Source organism: Hirundo rustica, chromosome 5, assembly GCF_015227805.2.
Source record: "Hirundo rustica isolate bHirRus1 chromosome 5, bHirRus1.pri.v3, whole genome shotgun sequence".
Lineage (NCBI taxonomy): Eukaryota > Metazoa > Chordata > Aves > Passeriformes > Hirundinidae > Hirundo > Hirundo rustica.
This window is the reverse complement of record NC_053454.1, coordinates 64,011,348-64,024,404: the sequence shown is the minus strand read 5'-3', so window position 1 is coordinate 64,024,404 and position 13,057 is coordinate 64,011,348. Positions and strand designations below refer to the sequence as shown.

General features: G+C 42.5%; 1 protein-coding gene across 3 annotated transcripts in view; it reads left to right on the top strand.

The window, feature by feature from the left end:
* Window positions 1–245: 245 nt before the first annotated feature.
* Window positions 246–13,057, top strand: part of SEC24D (SEC24 homolog D, COPII coat complex component) — a 41,557-nt gene continuing 28,745 nt past the window's right edge. The window contains exons 1-8 of one of the 3 annotated variants that reach the window (XM_040064640.2): window positions 246–316; window positions 3,448–3,630; window positions 4,511–4,637; window positions 6,042–6,190; window positions 7,331–7,603; window positions 8,347–8,468; window positions 11,144–11,255; window positions 12,593–12,720. In XM_040064640.2, the coding sequence (XP_039920574.1) occupies window positions 3,492–3,630; window positions 4,511–4,637; window positions 6,042–6,190; window positions 7,331–7,603; window positions 8,347–8,468; window positions 11,144–11,255; window positions 12,593–12,720 (1,050 nt within the window). In that variant the 5' untranslated portion in view covers window positions 246–316; window positions 3,448–3,491. Of the gene's footprint in view, window positions 317–427; window positions 468–1,007; window positions 1,030–3,447; window positions 3,631–4,510; window positions 4,638–6,041; window positions 6,191–7,330; window positions 7,604–8,346; window positions 8,469–11,143; window positions 11,256–12,592; window positions 12,721–13,057 lie in introns of those variants that run through there. The other 2 variants (XM_040064641.2, XM_040064642.2) reach the window with 2 other exon arrangements.

The window sequence follows — 13,057 nt, the reverse complement described above, 5'->3', positions numbered from 1 at the left end:
TGGACTCGATGACCTCAGAGGTCTTTTCCAACCTAACTGATCGCGCGATTCTGTTTTTCAAGCACACAACGAGGGGAAAAAAAAAAACCCATCCCTTTTGTACGACCGCCCCGCTCTCGAAGCGGGACGCATCCCCCGACGCCAAAGGCAGCAGCGCCTCAAGGTGCCCACCGCGGGCCGCCCTCAGCCCCCGCCGGGGAGGGCACGGCCCGGCCGCGGGCGCGGCCTCGCTGTCCGCAGCGCGCAGGCGCGGCGCTCCTCGGGCCGCCTCAGACGTGGCACTCGGGCGCGCGAGGGAGCGGGCGCGCGGCCGCAGGTAACGGTCCCAACGGGCCCCCGGCTGAGGGCACGGCGCTGGCGGCGGCGGCGCGGGCGCGGGGCTGCGGCCGCCCTCAGCGGCGCGGAGCCCGGGGGCCGCGCACGGCCGCCAGCGCCCGGTGGAGGAGCGCGGCCCCGGGCGGGCGCAGGTACCGCCGCGGGGCGGGAGGAGGCTCCGAGCGCGGGGCCGGACCTGTTGCGAGTTCGCGGCGGCTTAAAACTCGCAGGCGATGGGGATGGAAAAGTTTATGCGCATTAAAAAATGTAGTAAGGCTTTGTAGGCTTGGCGGTGAACGGGGAAAAATTTGGGTTTCGCTTCCATAGCTTAGTTCGCAGTGTGTTACCGAAAGAGGAGCCTGAAGTACGTGTGCAGCCTTGTCGCGTTCTGTGTGTGCGTGCAGCGATGTTCTAAGCCGTGTGTGTGAGCCCGTGTAGATATCAAGGTGCACACCCCCGAGGCTGGCTGCCGAGTTGACAGCGTGCCGTGGGAAGGGACTGCACCTCTGCCTAGATGACGTGTTGGGGAGCGCAGTGTCTTCGAAGAAATACAAAGTTAACAGTTCTCCCTCAGGCGGCCAAGGACTCGAGCCTATTTTTGTTGTCCTCCTTCTGTTTGCACATAGTTAACTTTTCCAGCTTCACAGAGACACCAGAGTGTTGCGTAGGTGCAGCGATCCTCTGAAAAAGATGACAGCCTATTCTGTAATAGAGGTAAATTAAATTCTGCAGCTCTTCTGAAGTGCTTGTGTTGTTCCCCAGGTTATTGGGTGTGAGGTAAACTAGTGTTGAGATAGGGAGAAAAAAGTTTTCACGACCTTCTGTAGGAAATCTTTTCGTGGTGTGGTGGTGCATCCACACCCTCCTCCATGGTATAATTTCTGAAATGCTCATTATTCTTCAGGCAGCCTTAAAACACTCATTTGTGAGAGTTGGTATATATACCTATCCTGAGAAGACATTAGATATCCTGGGTGCTGAATAGAATCTGGAACTGTGTTGGAAACACTTGTGTTGTTTTGTGTCCCATCTCACTTCAGCACAACCCCTGTGTGTTTATACTGTCTGTGGGAAGTTTGACGTGGCAAGATTTTTGTGTGTGTGTGTGTGAGTAAGCTGTGGAGGAAGTAATTTCCTTTGAATGATCTTGCAGCGTAAGGTGTTGGTTGTTGCAGCTGCCTCTAAGTGAAAAATCTCTTCCTTTATATAGATATAAAATATATATATGTCTGTGTGAAGGTATTTTAACGCTAATTTAGTGTCTTTTGGAACAACTAAAACTCTCGCTGCCACGTCTTTTCTGTTGGAGGTGGGGAAGAAGGTACAGCTGGCAGCACCAAGCCTCTGATTAAACATTTTTCTTTCTTCTCCCTGTGTTTGACTTGTTAACTAATAAATAGGAGAAAGCTCCATAGGATTAACTCCCGGAAGAAGTTAACTACTCCAACTGAGAAATCTTGTGCTGCATTGAAGAGTGTGGGGAGGGCCAGGCCCTGGACCCAGCTCAGAGTGATTTGTCTGATGTGGATGATCAGTAAAACTGTTGAGGTTTTCTTCTTCAGAAGTATCTGTTTAACTTAGGAAGCCTAGGAATGGGCTTTCTCATAGGGATAACTTTTCTCTACTTACATGTGCCAGTGCAGCATAAATTTATTTGTATGTTCTTGGAGCTGTAATTTTGAGGTGCCTTTGTGTGTGCTTCTGGAGCAGAGTTAGTGTTTTATTTTCATCCAGTTTCCATGTTTAAAGATGACTCCACAGCTTGAGTGTAAGAATATGAAGTACAGGTGGTTGGGAAAGCTATTTCAAAGGAACCCTTAACACCTGAAATGCTAATTTATGTTGTGTAGTTCTTTGGGGATGCCTGGCTTATGTGCTTGGGACTCTATAGGAGTAGTAAATGTTTGTTCAGGGTTTGCATTTCTCATAACAGTTTATTTTGTGCCTCAAGAAAGTGAAATTCTATTATTGTTAAATTCAGTCTGCTATCAAAATAGAAGCTCTCAGGTAGAAAAGAGGACGCTTGTTACCAAGGCTGCACAGTGTACAACTTTACTAACTTTTCATACCCTTTGGCAGCCAAGGGCACTGTATCTGAAAATTATTCTGGTGAAATGTAATCGTGTGGTTTGGCAATGCTAGATTCTTCAGATTTTCTGCTTCTAAAAATGATGGCAGATATCAGGACACTTTTTTCCTGAAAGTTTTCTAAAATGTTGCTCTATTCTGTTAAACAAAATCTAACTACAAGAAAGAAATTATGTATCTTGTGAATGCTCTCCTCATTAGAAGACAGATTTCTGAATTGCTTTCTATCAGATTCTGGGTGTTTGCTTGTTTCATTTTTTTAAAAACAGCGGGATCAAGGTGTGAGACTGAGGGAGAAGATGCCTGATGACAGCAAGGACAGCATACAGTGCTCTTGAGGCCAAACTGCCTTGTGGAGTATCTTGTGCTCCATTTTGGCACACTGAGGAGTTCTGGAGTAAAAAGGCTGCTCAGGCCTGGGCCAGCAATGCAGAAGACAACCAGAATTAGGAATTCTCTCTATCCTGTACTTTATTCTCTGTTTCAGCAGCATCAAAAGAAAGGAATCTTCCAATCTCCACTTGCTTGGAGTTGGGTTGATGCAGAAGGTTTGTGAAAGGTTTGGTGGAAAACCGGTGTGATATTCCACACTTCTTCTAAAATAAGGTGTGCTAGCACAGAAGAAGGATGTGCTTGGGGGAGTTTTCTGCTCTGGTCACTGCCTTTCCTGATTTTTCAGTGTGTTCTGTGTTCTTTGGAATGGCTGGTATTTGGGGAGCAGGATTCACAGTGTATTTTTCACGTGTAGTTGGAGTCAAGGCTCTCCCCGTACAAAGATGTCCTTTGAGAATTTTTTCTATCTGCACATCCGTTGCTTACAGTTCTCTCCATGGGCTTGGGAGAGGGGGATGCCATTTAAATGCAGCATGTGGTAATGCTGAGGAAACTAAGCTGTCAAGTAAAACCAATATTTGCCCCTGACTTCAGGGGGTTTTTTTGCCTTCAAATGTGTCTTTTATCTTTTTTAGGGGGAACACAATTCACAGCCTTTTAAAATGCACAGAGAGTGATGAATAGTAGCAGGTGTCATTTTCCTTTTTGCAGATTCCTGAAGAGGACACAATATTTGGAATGAGGAAATTGCCATCATGAGTCAACAAGGTTATGTTGCAGCTCCTCCATATTCCCAATCACAGCCAGGAATAGGAGATTTTGGACCACCCAATTCTTCAATTCATTATGGACATTATGGAGACCCTAACTCCTCATACTCACCGCCTCGACCAGGTGTTATTTTGGCTTAAAATTTATTTTCAGAGTCTACTTTTCTATAGTGCTGTTTTCCATCTCTTTCTACCTTGTGTAAGTTTCACCCTGATACTATAATAGGAAACAGAAAAAATGTTTTACCCAGTTTCTCTAAAACTTCTTATTGAAGACAGAAGGAGTTGTGTTACTCTAATCAAATACTGAATGTAGTCAGAATTCTGATTGAAGTGCTTCTGGCAGTTGACTTACTAGAGAAATTGGGGAAAATACTGGTTTCCATACCAGATAATTTTTTTATGTTAGAATAATATAAAGAGAAAGTAGTTGAAGAAATACAGTTTGAAGGGCAGTTCATTCTACATTGCTGTTTACATAAATCACAGTTTCTTCATGGTCATTATGGTAGATCTGAATTAAGAACCGTTTTCAGCACAGGAGGGCAGGTTCTACATATGGAAGCTCTTTTTGGTTTTAGTTTTAAAAGTTGTTTTAAGTTTTCATTCTTACCTTGATCTCTGAAATCAAAGGGACCTCTTTTTTCTACCCTGAAATATAACTGGGTGACGGGGAATTATCACTGTCCCAAACTGGCAATTGCAGCGTCTGTTTGTTCGTTGCTTTTTCTTACTGTCCCTCTTCGGTTCTTTGCTGGAAGGTTGTGAACTGGTATTTGTTTCCTTTTTTACCTTCTCTTAGTTTTTCATATCTGCTTTTATAATCGACCACATTTCCAACAGAATCACTGAGATTGGAAGGGACCTCTGGTCTGACACCTCTGCTTAAGCAAGGTGACCCAAAGCTGTTATTCTTTATGCTAGAGCAGAGCTGCACACCTGCATTTCTTGCCCATCTTGTTCTTATTAGAGGGTTTTACATAAAAATGCTTAATCTTTTGCAGGTGTGTCAAAATCAACTGTGCCTTTTGGATCTCCAGCTCCTGTTGGGCCTCCACCAGCTGGTGCACAGCAATTCAGCCAGAACAGTTTCCAGAACGGGTCTGGAACTCCAGGACAGCAGCCACACAGGTGACTGGAAAGGATCAATACCTGACATCTGAGCTGTTTGACCTCTGTTACCTCTCTGTGAAGGAGACAGGAATGGGGAGGGGAGAAAACAGGGACAGGTGAAAGCTCTATGTAGAAAGAAATCTTTGAAAAAAGGTTGTATGAGGGGATAGCCAACCTTTGTTACACGATATTTGTGTTGCAGGTAAAGTGAGTCAATATGCAGCTCTTCTATTTAATTCTGTCAAATATTAGTTATTTTCCACGTCTCCCAGGAGTGGCAGAATTAGTTTGTGTACAATTTTAGTAAACTTGACACCGTTTAACAACGTTCTTCTTGTAGTTGGTTGAAATCTTAATCTGTTTCTATGCTTCTTAGTTTTAGTGTAGTTATTTCATGTCAAAATAGGGAAGCCTGTTTGTTATCACTGTGGGAAGGAGGACCCAGAAAGACTGGTGATCAGTTGTTCAAGATGATGTACTCATGCATAGGGAGAAGTGGTGGCTGTCCTGAGGATGAAAAAACAAGGTGAATGGAGTCAGGTTCATGTGACCTAGCGAAGTACTGATTCTCTTCTGTAGCTTCCAGTCATTGCCCTGGCAGCTGCACATCTCCTGTTCTTCACCTCATCTTGGTTTTTTTTCCAAAATTGCTCAGAGCTGCCATTCTAGGCCAGGAAGTATCCAGATGAAAATTTCAAGTAGAGTGAGTTTCACTTCTCTTGAAATAGCTGGGCCCATCCTCAGTTTTTACAAGGGGTCACGGGGAAAATCCATGTTTGATTGGGATATAGCTTGAGATCTTATTTTACCAGAGTGAAATAGTCTGGTATAAAATACCTTTGTAAGCCACGTGTGTGTTACTGCTTTCTTCTCTTTAGTTATTTTTCTTGCATTCACGTTTTCCGTATTTGATAATCATGAAGTTTTTCTCTACCTGCATCCTCTTTTTTTAACTCCGCTACAGAGAAATCCTCAACAATTTCTCACTTCCTTTTCTTCTCTTCAGATTTTTCTCCTAATCTTCTTTGCCCATCCCTGGTAGGAAATCTTCCTTTATAAGCTTGGAAAGGGGATGGAGTGCTGTGATACGTTCAGAAGCTTGTGTTTCTTAATCTTCAAGCTTACAGTTATTACTGTTCTCACTTTGCCATGGTGTGCTCACTCTGCTTCATTTCTAACAAGTGTGCAAACAAGCATGGACTGCCTGTTTTTATTGAACAAGTGTGCAATCTCCCTGTCCTTTGTGTATTTTAAGACAAGTGTTAGTTTTCTGACCAGAATGTGGGCATGCTCCGTTAGGGTTTTGTCCTAATTAATTATTTCAGCACCACCTTGAGGAGGTGTGAGATCTTCAAGAGTTATGATTGTTTGATGTGATTTTTTTTTTTTTTTTGGCATAACTGCACTGATTTTTTGCTTTAGGTTTCAAGGCCCTCTGTCTCCAAGTAACACAGGACCTTCCTATCCTCCCTACAGTCATCAGTCCCAAGCAGCCTTCCCAAATACTGCACCTGCTTCCTCTACAGCACAGCTTGCTGACCAGCTCAACAGCATGCAGATAAATAGCTATGGTAATTGGGTTTATCTGACTGACTTTTTCTCAGTTAAAGCATTAGGACTGTGATAATTAGGAACGTGTTGAACTTCTGTATAAACAGAAAATAAGGCCTTTGGCCACCATCATTGGCTTAAGTTCTTAGAATTCTTTTATTTCATCTTAAATCGGTAGTATTGGGTTAATTCTAAATTGATGTTTGACAAACCTTGCGTAAAATTCTGGTATGCCGTCAGTCATTTCTCAGATTATGTAGGGAACGTGTCAGTTACAGCCAAAGCATGAGCAATAATATTCAGACAGGGTTTAATTTTTCTCATCTTTTTACAGTTTCTCCTGTTAAAAGACTTTTTTATTATTTTGTCTAAGCATATTTGGGTTTTAATCTAAATATATCTGCATTTATTTTGATGTTATACCTTCTCAAACCTCGGCCATGAAAATATGATCATGTGATGCTTCCATGCAAATTACTTCTAGCCACGAAAGCTGATTTAAATTATGCAGAATATACTATATAAACAATTTAAAAGCAATTGTGTAAAAGACAATGTTCTCATTATGTGCTGGAGACTTGTATTTTGCATGTATAGACTTTTTTTTTCAGTTAAAATCTGTGATAGAAGATGTATTTCAGTGTTTGTATATGAACACATTGCTTCTTTTTCTTCAAACCTAATGTTTCATCTTTTAGTATCAAGTGGATTTATCTTCCATTAAACCTGTAATTGCGACATACAAATAGCAGACTAACAAAAACATGCCACATGAGAGAAATGGATTATTGAGCAAAAAGAATGTTGTTTCACATTCTGAAACGAAGTCGTATTTTGAAAGCAGAGTGATCTATGTGTGTTCTAATGAAGAGCTGTCGAACTTTGGCTTCTCTCACTCTTTGCCCATCTACCCCAGCTGCAGGTTTTTATTGCAAATAGAGTCAAAAGAAATAAAATGACTGTATCAGCTGAGTAAGGCTCAGCTTAAACCGTGACTTTGCATGTGATGGGACACATAGGGTCCCATAAGGCAGCGCTGTCAGTGTGGGATCCAACACAGGCTCTGTGTTACAGAAATGTTCTGAGCAGAACCAGAGCACCTTTGCCATAGGTTTGGTAGGTTATCATTTCTCACTCACCCGACATGATTTCTCGCTCAGGTCCTGGCACTGCTCCGAGCTCTTGCGTGTCTCCCGGGCATCCGGCAGCTTTCCAGGGCCTGCAGCTGCTGCCCCCAGCCCAGCAGCAGATGAGTTTGCCACCTGCAGCACAACTGCCTCCTCCACCAGCAAACAGTGTAGATGGCCTTTGTGCTCTGCCAGCATTGCCTCCTATGGCCAGGCAGGGTGGAATCCCTGGACCTGCCCCTCCAAATCCTAACTTGCAGCACCTTCCAGGACAGCCTCCAGGGCCTGGATATCATCCTCAGCAAGGTAGGGAAGGTTTGTTATGTGATTGAAAACAAAGTGTGCAGGCACAGTCACTGCTGGAACTATGTCCATTCATGGCTGAACCTTCAGCTGACTGGAAAGGATAAAATAGGAATTCCCTTTCTGTAGAGGGGAAAGATGTGCATTGTCAGGCAGTAACACTTGAGACAGGCTCTGCTTTTGCTCACTGTTGAGACTGTAACAAGAAAAAGGAGATTAATTTGGATCAGAGACAGAATTAATGGTTAGTAATTGGTGAAGGCACAACATGCTATGGGAAGGGGTTTTCCTTACACTCTGTAAAGGTATAGGCTGCTTTCTGTCTTGTAGAACTGACATAAGCAGCTTTCAAAAATGTGTTGCTATTGCAGTAATGGATTGTAACTGAATACAAGAAGCCAGCTAATGATATCAGTTTGTATTGACTGATGTTGGTGAGGAGATTCTCACTGAGGTAGTGGCCTGGCGGGAGTAGCTGTGGTAATCTCTACTAACCGTCCTACTTGACATAAACCTGAAAACTTGGGAGCCAAAGTTATCACATCTGGTGTTGTTCTTACTTTTTAAAATCACAAACTAAAGCCAGACTGAGCCACAGAAATCAATTTCTTTTAGTTGCTGAAAACAGAGGGGAAGGAGGAGTTGCATTTTGCTGAGTAAGAATTAATTGCATGGCAGAAGCTGATGCTAAGCATTGCTAATGGAACTTAAATACTTTAAATGAATGGTCATTTGTAACTCTGCAGCAAACTATGGTCCTCAGATGGCAGCATCTCAACTGTCATATCCTGGTGCTTTCCCTGGTGGTCCAGCACAGCTCTCAGGCCCACCGCAGAAAAAGCTTGATCCTGACTCTATTCCAAGCCCAGTAAGTAATGTGGCTCTGTTTTATAAATGTAGCTTTCTGCTGCATTTGAGATAAAGAGATGATAATGCTATCACTGTGTTCATTTAGGTGAGGTTTTTCATAACATACATTGGCATTTACATGGCTTGGTTCTCAACATATATTCTAGTTCTTGCAGTTTCTAATTAATGCAATTTTGTACTCTGTGCTGTCAGTTTTGGATCAATTAGAGCACGAAATTAGTTTGAAATTAGCATACTTAAGATGTTTTATAACTTTATCTAACATGGGACACTCATACGTAAGTATGTCCCAAATGCTTTACAGGAAATTCTTCACTAGGAATTCTCAATAGGATTCGTAATGAGAGAGTGACCAGTACTGAGGAACTATTGTGTTCACTGCAGCTTATCACCTTTCCTTTTCACTCTGAAAAGTTTGAAGGCTTGAACTCAGTAACAGATAGGAGAAGTAGGATTTGTACGAAGTACAGGTACATGAACTCTGGAAGTGCAGTCCTGGTGATGCTGAGAAGTCACATGCGCAGAAGCCACTTGGCCTTTTCATTTCAAGAGTTTCTCGGGCAATTAGAGTTATTTGCCAACCTTCCTTTTGCTGCAGCCTTGTAAAGGTTTCAGTAGCCTGGAAAGTACCTGATGCTTAAGCTTCATGCAGGCTGAAGAGGCTCAGCTGTTGAACATGCACTGGTGGGACGGTGTCTTTTCTTAGAGTGGTGCTAGAGAAAACGAGGTTATGGTTGCATCCATCTTTCTGAAACGAAGGAGTCTAATTGGTATGTAAAGGAAAGGTTAGACGCAGGCAGCATTTAACTTCTTTACTGGAAATAAAAAACTAAACTCACAGAGAAAATGTTCTGGTGCCCACACTTAGAGTGGTTCTAGCAGTCTTCTGGACAGGTCAAAAGGTCCTCAGAGAGTCAGAATTCTTGAAACAGCTTCAAACTAGAGCTTTCTACTTTAAAAAAATGTTTTCATAACCGCACAGCAGGCTAGTCTAGGTGAAGGAATCGTCCACTTCTTGCTGAGGCAAGTTTGCTATACAGGAAAAACATTTTTGCAAAAGTGTCATGCTGTCTAGTGTGAAACTGTCTTGCTTCTTTAAATTGGGGTATTCTTTTGTCCTTCTAGAAAAGATAATTTTTACCAGTGACAAATTTGATGCAACCTCCCCCAGTAACTTTGGAAAAACACTTGTTGATAATCCCTTAGGGGTTAATGTAACAACTGCAGTTGAATTTTGAAAGGCAATTTTTAACTAAAAAGTGTTGTGTAAAAAAGTCCCTGAATCAAGTGTCTGTATGAATAACAAATGCCCTTAAGTCAATCATTCCTAGTGTTTCAGTGAAATGCTTTTTACATTTGAGGGACAAAATGATCTTGTCTAATTTTTTTTAAAAAAGAGCAGGAGGAGAAGGATGTCTGGCATGAAAACATGGGGTGATGTCTTGTTTCAATTATGCACACAGCATAAACAGCCTTGACTCCATCAGCCATGTTAAAATAGGTTCAAAGGTTTGTTTAAACCTTATAGAGAGGATTAGGACGAATGTTTAAAAGAAACATGATCTGGGTCAACATCTGTAAAGGACAAAAAGCTAATTCAGAATGAGGAATAAGTATGACCATGTGTATTTCTGTTGTTATATTTACTTTATGTAATTACAGTAGTGTTGCCAGATAAATTTACTTCTTATCTGTAGCCATTGTTGATTTATATTTCTTTTACATATGTTAGAGGTTGATATGCATCCTGACAACATCTATGAAGACTTGCATCTGGACTTGGTCAACAATTATTTCCAAGAACAGTGATATATTTAAGTCAGTTAGCTGCAGAATGCCATCACACATTGATCCTTTGCAGAGCTAAGTCTCAGAGTGGTTTGCTTTTCTTCAGCCAGTGGACCTTTTTAGAGCAAAACCTTTTTCCTTCTAATGCAAGAGTTAGCTACAAGTATACAAGCCAAGGAGGCAGGGAAAAGTGATCAAGCAGAAGATCTAACAAGCTCTCTGAGGAATGTCTTGTATATTTAAATTGCAGTACTTTATTGATGATGCAAAACTTTTATTGGTGAAAAAAAAGTTATAAGCCCCAGACTATTTTCAGTGTTTTAGGAAATACCTCTTGGACGTGAATCAGTTGACTCCATGCAACTAATTTAGTTTTTCTTCTCTGTTTGCTTTCCAACAGAGGCTTCTGAAGTTCCCTAGCTATTATTAGAGGTTCATGTGCAGTGTAAAGACACAATTGCATGAGGTATCAGCAGCAGTGGCAAAGCCAGTTTCAGAAATTCCCTGTCTTGTTCCTCTTGCCTCCCACAGCTGTTTGGCTGCACTCTAAACCAGATTGCTGAGGGAAGAGGAGGACCGATGGTATCAGTGATGTGATTTCTGGTGTGGAACACAATACAGCTTTGAATAACTTTGGTTATATCCTGAAAAGCGTCAGACTTAAACCTGAGTGAGGGACCATGCAGAAGTAACAGGGAGCAGTGTCTGGGAGAGGAATTTGGGCAGCAAAGTCAGCTGCATGAACATTTAATTACATTATATTGTAAATTGTTATAAACTAGGCTTCAACCAGATTCTTATTTAGTGTAGATCTTAGCCTGTTCACGAATGTAGCTGAATGCATGACTTACCTTCCTCATACTGTTCTTGCTTCTTATTCATCAGATTCAAGTAATCGAGAATGATAAGGCTGCCAGGGGAGGGCAGGTCTATGCCACAAACACAAGAGGACAGGTTCCTCCCCTTGTCACCACCAACTGCATGATCCAGGACCAAGGTAACTGTGCTTGTTACTGCTTTGGGAGTCCTTCTAGAGGAAATCTAATGTAATTAAATAAAGCAAAGACCGAATTCTCAAATTTCTCGTCTGAAAATGATATTTGCTCTAAATTGGACATGAAATTGCAAAGTTCCTTTGAACAGAAAAAAAGGGGGGAAAGAGGAGGAAGGAAGTGGGAGTTGAATTCTTACGCTTTGGCTTAACACTTCTTCTACCCTTCCTGGCCTTTGAAAGAATATGAATATTTGAGACAACTTTCCTTTTTAACTTAAAATTTTTGAAGATACTACATTTCAAGTTGAACATCCATTTTGGATTATTCTGGAAGTATAAAAGATGGACACCAGAAGAAGCAATAAGACTAGACTAGCACTGTTACCTTTTAAGATACAAACTTCTATTCAAGTGATAGGGGCAAGTGTGCAGGCTGTCTAGCTCATGTGTGCTGGCCAAAGGAAACAATTATCTGCCTGTGCTCCTGCTTGGAGCCTGGAAGTACAATCTTCCAAATGCTGCTCTTGACAGCAGGCTCAATATTTTAATACAGGTTAAACTGATGGTGTTATTTAGCCCAGCAGTAATTTATCAATGCTGAGATAAACTGTATAAAATGTACCAACCAAAATGTACTAACACCAAGACTTTTTTGGCATTATCTGAGAGATGGATAATGCTGTTCTGATGATCCAAGAAATTCCTTTCAAGAAACTGAGCAGAGCTGCAGTTTGTTGGTTACCAAGGGAGCATCAGGAAGCCGATTCCCGAACTTCTTTCGTGCTCTTGTATTCGGCACTCAGCAGTTTCTCTTTGAGGGGCCTGAGTTGAGTGTCCTCTTGGTGGTGGCTTCCACGCCCTGTGTTTTGCAATGTAGGTGAGCATGGTGATGTGAGCATGACAGACGCAGTGTTTTCTGAATCAGAGCTAGCTCATTAGAGCAGTCTTAACAGTAGGATTCAGTCTGCCTCATTCCTTTATGTACTGTGTTGACATGTCCACGGGGATAGCATCCATATTTTCTTCTAAGATCCTAGAGGTGGGGTGTTTCAAAGTAACTTCTAGTGACATTCTTCTTGGCAAGTAATTGTTGGCTTATTCTTGTTACATTTAAATCTCCGCTTTAAATTTAGGAAGAAAAGATTTGACCACAGGGAGGGGCAATGGGCTGGGATATAACGAGGAAAGACGGGCAGAAGCCTGCATGGGATGAAAAGCAAGCATTTATTTAATGCAGCACGTGCACTTGTTGCTTTGTGTTGTTCTGATTTTTCTGCTCTGTGCTGGGAGGGGCAGGTTCCTTCTGCCAGCCATTCCTTGTGCTCCGTTGTGTTTCACAGGCCACGCCAGCCCCCGTTACGTGCGCTGTACGACCTACTGCTTCCCAGTGACTGCAGACATGGCCAAGCAGGCCCGCATCCCCCTGGCAGCTGTCATCCAGCCCTTTGCTGCTGTTCCACCAAACGAGGTAGGGCCTACTGAGTGGCAGTCCTCTGCCCTTCTGTCTCCAAATTACTGCACGTTTGTTCTTCTGTGATTGGCTTGGTGGGGAGGGCAAAGGTAAAGAGGTGGCAGAGCACTGAGGTGTGCTTGGGTCATGGTGTAACTTCAAGAGACAAAAGTTTTCATTTGGAAAAGGCACAGGGGCGCTGACTCCCCCGGATTACTGGTGTTTCCCCAGCTGCCTCTAGTTTATGCCAGTTTTGTCAGTTGCTTACCCTGCTGGAACTTCGTAGTTCTAGGCAAAGGTATTAAAAGACGATGACCACAAACTGTGTGGTTAATCTAAAATGTGGAGAGTTAGA